Source organism: Lepisma saccharinum, chromosome 2 (genome assembly GCF_977018435.1).
Source record: "Lepisma saccharinum chromosome 2, izLepSacc3.1, whole genome shotgun sequence".
In the NCBI taxonomy this organism is placed as follows: Eukaryota; Metazoa; Arthropoda; class Insecta; order Zygentoma; family Lepismatidae; genus Lepisma; species Lepisma saccharinum.
In genome coordinates this window covers 141,829,446-141,836,895 of record NC_139230.1, presented here as the reverse complement: position 1 = coordinate 141,836,895, position 7,450 = coordinate 141,829,446, and the positions used below count along the sequence as shown (strand labels likewise).

The 7,450-nt window shown below is 40.6% G+C and overlaps 1 protein-coding gene across 1 annotated transcript; it reads left to right on the top strand.

Moving 5' to 3' along the window:
* Positions 1–1,853: 1,853 nt before the first annotated feature.
* On the top strand, positions 1,854–2,528 carry LOC145983676 (uncharacterized). Its single transcript, XM_083116734.1, has one exon. It carries the CDS (start codon positions 1,854–1,856, stop codon positions 2,526–2,528), a length of 675 nt encoding a protein of 224 aa, XP_082972860.1.
* Positions 2,529–7,450: the final 4,922 nt, after the last annotated feature.

Here is a 7,450-nt window from a genome sequence, read left to right as displayed (position 1 = left end):
TCCAGTTGCCAAGAATCAAACCCAGAACTCTCTTAATTTACTAGGCCACAACATTAATACACTGCTGTCTGAGAACAATTTTAATACAGAAATTCCTAAGTCCAGACAGGGTATCCTCTCCCGGGAATCAAACTAGGAGCCCTTAATTTACTAGACAACACTGGCATAATACTATTAAGAAAACTCACTTAAACCAATAATTTTGTTGTTTCAAGTCTATTGTACACAGAAATTTATGCAATTCTCTCCGGGAATCAAACTAGAAACTCCCCTAATTTACTAGACAACACTGGTCATAATACTATGAAGAAAAACTCACTTAAGCTAATAATTTTGACTAACTTTACATGCGCTTAGGCAACATGGTCCTCACAGCTTCCCCTTGGGTGACTATTCTGCTACACAGCCTGTCTAGCCTAAGTGGGGTTTTAAACGTACCTATGTGCTATGCTGCTGCTCTCGACACTGTCCATATAGGTATTATTACGATTCACCCGTGCAACTAGTTTAGTGCAGTCCTCCATCCATCCCCACCATGTAGATATTATTACGAGAGAGCCCAGCCAGTGGATTGATTGCCCCGTAAATATTATTATAAAGCATGAGTTTCTACTCAACTGGCAACTCTGGCCAGAGCTAGATTTTCACTCAGGCTCGCTCGGTTAATATTTCCCAACCAATCAACAGGGTCACGTGACCCTGGCCTTATACTGGGATCACAATCTAAACCCCCTTGGATCTAATAGTAGGATGGGCACAGGATTGTTACACTTATAGATTAGCTAAATCCACCAGCTTAATTTTAATCAAAATAGATCCTGATATTAATCATCCTAGTACTAGGATGATTTAGCCCCTTGGACCTTGTAGAATGATGAGCATAGGTCTAGGCAATTTGTTACACTTATAGATTATCTAAATCCACCAGAAGATATGAAAATATAGCTTAATTTTAATCAAAAATAGGCCCTGATATTAATCATTGTAGTACTAGGATGACAGTGAATTACCCATCTCCTCTACTTATCATCATCTTGTATATACACTCCCAGTACAGGGTCGATACACAAAACAGCAAGAAGGTGACAGTCCTTATCAGAGAACATTTCCTGTTAGGAATACCTGAGTGTGGAATCTCCTGACAGGTAATTGACTCTACCTGACAGGTGATTGACAGGTACCCGGTGAGAGTGTGCCTTATCAATTCCTCAAGGTCTGGACGTGGACAGATTCCTTATCTCCTGTACTCTTTCCCTCCTCTTTTCCTTCTTTATTCTTCTTCTTCTTTGCTCCTTTCTTTCTCTCATCCTTTCCACTCTTTCCAACACTCCTTTCCATTCTTTGTTGATTTTCAGTACCCCATTCCAGTTCATTATTTCTTCCTCTCCTTTTTTCTCTGTTTCCTTTGCCTCTTTACACTTCCTAATTAGTCCTCTCTTCTCCCTCCCTATCCTTCTAGCCTTCTCCCATTCTATGTCGTGTCCCATTTCTTTTGTGTGCTTGAATATAACATTTTGCTCCCTCTTTAGTCTTATGTCATCCTTATGTTGCTTCAACTTGTCTTTCAGTCTTTTTTTCATTTCCCCTATGTACCCACTATCACATTCCTTACACTGAACCTCATAGAAATCCCTTCCTCTTCCTATTCCCTGTTTTTTTCCCTTCTTCTTGTTCGCTATTCTTAAGATGCTGCGTCCTCCCTTTCTGTACATTCTTATGTCGACTTTTCTAAGTTCCTTGCTTTTTGTCTCTGTGGCTTTCCCCATACTCCATATGCCAAACCACCTCTCTTTTTTTCTCTTCCCCCTCTCCTGTTTCATTATCTTCTTTCTTCCTTCTCCTTCATTGTAGTTATGGAAAAAGAATGGTACGAGAGGAAGTATGAAGATCTAAAAAGGGACAGCGATGAGGAGATTTGTGGATCAGAAGAGAAACAAAATATTAGAGAGAAGATCATAAAAGACTGTGGGAGGGGAGGATTTAGAAAGTGCATAAAGGAGGCAGGAAGACTACCAAGTTTGAAAGGCTTTCCCAAGATAAACAAAGAGCTGATAAAAATGAGACCAGTAATGGATTGCAGGAACAATGTTTTGGAACCCTTAGAGAAAAAGTTAAAGAAGATAATTAGAGTGTTAGTGAAAGAGCAAGAAAATAGAGCAGTGAGGAACAGTGAGCAGGTGGTGGAACTTATAAAAGAACTGAAGGTGAGTGCTGACAAGATGACTATGTTTAGCGTGGATGTGAAAAGCATGTTCCCAGGCATCAAGATGGGACACATAGTGGAAGTTGTTAGGAACAAGATGGGACAAGAAATAATAGGAGAATGGGGCGGTGAACACATAGTGAAAACACTGCAAACTGTTTGGGTTAATGGTTCCTGCAAAGTGGGGAATGATATAATGAAAATGAGTGAAGGCCTAAATATATGCTTTACCTTAAGCCTAGTTTTAGCAGAATTGGTGATGAACAAATGGGAAAAGAAAGTGATTGAAAATGGAGGGGACAAGATAATTCTGTTTTGCAGATGATTGTTTCTGCATATTGTGTGGAACAAGGAGGCAGCTGAACATATTTGTCAAAGAAATAGAAGATGAAACATGAGAGATATTGCTGGAGCTTGAAATAGAAGAGGAAGAGAAGATAAGTTTCCTAGATATAATGATGAAAAGGGAGAGAGGAAAGGAGATTGAGACCACCTGGCATCAGGAAAGTGTTCAGCAGGGGTCTTCTGCCACAAAGGACGTGATGTGAGTGGGGGAAGAAAGATAAATTTTATAAAGAGTATGGAAGACAGAATCAAGAAAATATGCACAAAAGAAGGGGAAAAAGATAGCAAAATAGAGAGCCTATGGGAGCAGCTAGAAAATAATGGGTACGAATAGGAAGACAGAATTGACGTAAACAGAAGAAGAAGGAAGAAAAAGAGAAAGAAACAGGAGAGGGAGAAGAGAAAGAAAAAGAGAGGTGGTTTGGTATAAGGGGTATGGGGAAAGCCACAGAGACAATAAGCAAAGTACTTAGAAAAGTGGGCATAAGAACGTGCAGAAAGCGAGGCCGCAGCATTTTAAGGATAGCGAACAAGAAGATGGAAGAAAACAGAGAAAAGGAAGAGGAAGGGATTATCTATGAGGTTCAGTGTAAGGAATGTGATAGTGTGTACATAGGGGAAATGAAAAAGAGACTGAAAGACAAGTTGAAGCAACATAAGGATGACATAAGACTAAAGAGGGAGCAAGATGTCATATTCAAGCACACAAAAGAAACGGGACACGACATAGAATGGGAGAAGTCTAGAAGGATAGGGAGGGAGAAGAGAGGACTAGTGAGAAAGTGGAAAGAGGCCAAGGAAATAGAGACAAAAAGGAGAGGAAGAAATAATGAATTGGAATGGGGTACTGAAAATCAACAAAGAATGGAAAGGAGTGTTAGATAGAGTTGAAAGGATGAGAGAAAGGAAGGAGAAAAGAAGAAGAAAGAATAAGGAAGATAGAAAAGAGGAGGGAATAAGTACAGGAGATAAGGAATCTGTCCACCTCCAGACATTGAGGAATTGATAAACACAGACTTTCACCAGGTACCTGTCAATCACCTGTCAGGAGATTCCACACTCAGGTATTCCTGACAGGAAATATTCTCTGATATGGACTGATTCTTGCTATTTTGTGTATGTACCCTGTACTGGGAGTGTATATATAAGATTATGGTAGGATCTTTCATCAATTTATTGAAAATCTTTGTCTGAAGAAGACCCTGTTAGAGGGTGGAAACATTACGTTTTTAGTGTATATTTTTTATACAATAAATTTTGCCTTGGTCAGCATTTTAATGTTTTTAAGAAAGAAAGAACATAAGTAGTAAGTAGAATTTGAACTAACAGAAATTTATTATAACAAAATGATTAATACGATATAATAAGAAACAGTCCCTTATTCCCCTTTTTACATCAACACTAATATCTCACAAATTCTATGCAATGCCCATTTTTACATGCACAACATTTTCAGATTGAAGATACAGAAGGTTGTTTGCTTTATATCCGACCATTTTTGATGGGTACTCACCTTAAGAGATACCGTGCCGCCACCACCGATCATGTTCTATTGGACCCCCAGCATTGTGGACTATCACGCGGAATTGCAGTTTGCATTGCAGCAAGCTCTGGCGCAGGACAGGCTTGGGAATTCTGTCCTACTCGTCCCTGCAGACTTTCTATAGACCGTCCAGGGTGCGCAGGCGGCAATGTTGAAGACATCGATTCAACAGTTCAAATGCGCAAAAATCCATTGGACTGGCATCTGGGCTTTTCACAGGAATGTCTTCAAACGGAATAACACAAATTCCTAATTCCTCTGCCATTTCCTGATAAAAATGTAGTGATGTTCTGGTGGTATGACTCGAAGCCTTGTCCATATGGATCTTCAACTGGATCGCATCCATTCCATACAATTATGGGATGTCCCTCCGATAGATAGGTGTCAGAATAGAGACCTGGAAGTATCTAGCATTCACCTTCATGTTTTTGTCCACCTTTCGTATCATCAACTTACCCTCATATCCCAATCCCGTCACAACCATAAAGCCACGAGGGAAACTTTCCCTGCACTGACGAACAAAGTTGCTGTGCCCCTTGCCGTCAATGTCACGGTATGTGACACTTTGCTTGCAGCCCTTCTTCTGGTGGTTTTCGTGGGTGAATGTTTCGCAAGGATAGCCTGTTGTGTGTAATGGGCCACAATAGCTTTTGCAGTAGTCACCCCGAGTGTTTCACAATGTGTACATATAAAACCTTAGCATGGAAAAGGGCCATTACGTAACCCTCCCAATTCTGGTTGATTTTTGGCGCCATTTGATAACATGCACTACCAACACTCACGCACCTACAAGGTCAGACACAACACTGCTCGCACTAGCAGATCCATAGTTCCAGCATGATATGCCAGGTGGCAGCACCAAATCGACAATGGTCGGATATAAAGCGAACAACCTCTGTATATATAAATCAAAGAAGGAGAAACACTCGCCAGACAGTGAAAAAAATCGAATCTTCTCAACGACTGCTTCCGGGTAGCGATCATCCATCTCTTACCCCAACCAGCCAAAACCTCAGTTTGCAAAAGATAGGGGAAGGCCTATATATCTGCCATGAGTGCAACCACGCCACCTGGCCTGAACAAGGCCACCCAGTAATTTCTTTACCTCATATCACCCAACCTCACCCTTCCACTTACAGTTTTCGAGGATCCTGGTGACAGTACAGTGTTTCTTCCATTTTGCACAATAGTTCTTCTTCGATCTAGACCTGCCAACTCTACAGGTCTCCAACTTCTGGTTCCGTCTAACTTCTTACACTGAAGATTCAATGATAAAGTTTGCGAAACTTCGAATTTTTTCACTGTCTGGTGAGTGTTTCATTTCTCCTTCCTTGATTTTTATTTAGCTCTTTTGGCCCTCATATTTGCACATTCATAATTATATAAGTAATCTAGACTAAATATACATACCACTTAAAATGAATCTGAATCACTTAAACATTATCTCCCAGGTCAGGATGATCGGAACACTTTTGTTGTTGAAGTACAAACATTCTCGTAGAAATGTTTTAAATTGGCCCGCACTATAATGACATGGAATACCCGAGAAAAAGGTGATTTTCTATTAACGACTGTGGTTAAAAAAAAAAGTGCTCCCCTGTGCTTAGCACCACACCATGAAAGCCTATAGGGGTTGTGGGGTTAACGCCCCACACTTTCTTGATCCAGTCGTGAGTGGGGGTGATGTGATCAGCATCATGCCCCTGACGGCCTTTACCCCCCAGGGTTTCTCCCAGGTACCCATGTCATTCGCTGCTGGGTGGGCACCGGGGCCACTTCCAATGTTAGAAAAGTTTCCGGATTTGAAACGGCCGGGGATCGAACCCGAGACCTTTAGCATGGTAGTCAGATGCATTTCCGACTGAGCCACCTAATATGGAAGTCTATGTAGAGTTGACTGGCCCTTAAAACAAATGTATATACAAACTGATATTATTCCAGGCCCAGGCAAAGGGTCAAAAAGATACAGTGAAATTTTGTACATACGGTAAGCTTCTGATCACCTTCTGGTATATACAACCTAGCAGAGGAAAACCTTATTTCCTGGAGCATGTCTGGGTCACCACTGCATAGCTATCTGAGAAACCTCGGCTGCGAGAAGCAGGAGGCGTGGCTTCTCAGATTAAGTACATGAATTTCAGCTATGGGAGGCAGGGTTGCCAGTTTTACTTTAGAGTGTTGAGAATCATATGTAAAGAAACAAATTATTATCCTCAACGCAAACCTCCTTCTATATCCAGCTAAGAAAAAATCATAAAGCAACACCTACAGCTAGGACAATTTGCATTAGTGGAATTTCCACTTCGAACATTGTAGATCACAGAATCATAACACAGTGAAAAAGAAGAACTGGTTTTACAGAAATGTTCAGAAACTTTCAATGTGCAAGAAAAATGAACTTTACAAAATCCTCCAAAATATTGGTGACATTTAACTCTTATGCTGTATACCCTGCATGCATGGGCGTATATATAGTTCACGCAAGGGGGGGGGTTCAACTTTTGGTATGATTAGGGTTGCTATATTTCATAAGTGAAAATCCAGGACACTGCTGACCAGATGCTTGTTGGGGAGTGTGTGTGGGGGGCTGCTGAACCCGACAAAGTTGTGTGTATGTACAATGGGATCCATGAGTATTACCGTGCAAATTTTCCATCACTATGTTCGTCCACTTTATTTGACCCAATATGAGCTTCAGGAATTAAAAGAAAACTGAAAATATGCTGTGGACAACTTCTGCACTAGCATGCATAAACATCTATTGCTTAAAAACACATAGGATGGATGATGAAAAATTATGAAAATAGTCTTCGACAATTTACACGGTAGTACTCATGGATCCAACTCTACATATCCATTATCATATTCTTTCTAAATTTTAAACTTGCAATTCCTGTTTGGTGCCATAATGAACCAACCTGTTTTTTTGCAATGTCGAAACTTTATTTGAGAACTGCAGACTGAACAGTGTTGGCACCCAATCACTGACTGTTTACAGTAAACAGTTTACTATGCACTTCCAACTAAAATTCAGTGCTGCTAGCAGACTGCGGCAATATCGTGAAGTCAAATATCCAATCTATCAATCAGGTCATGCAACATTTTGACACACTGTTCCAAAGAATGAGGGATAGCCATTTCACATTTTTGGAATAAGTTGTTGCAATTTTGCAATGTGTTCAGAGAAACGTTAGATCAATTCTACTACAAATGGTCCAAAAGTGTACAACAAAGGTTTACCTTGTAATAATCAATTGTGTTTTCAGCTGGTGCATTAGACCTCCCTAATGGCATAGTGGTAGCATTGTTGCCTTGTAATCAAGGGGTCCCAGGTTCGATACCCAGTGGAGGTACATAGT

What these genes read in the sequence shown, in the direction of transcription:
- LOC145983676 (XM_083116734.1), top strand. Translation starts at nt 1,854, where the DNA reads ATGGAAAAAGAATGGTACGAGAGGAAGTATGAAGATCTAAAAAGGGAC.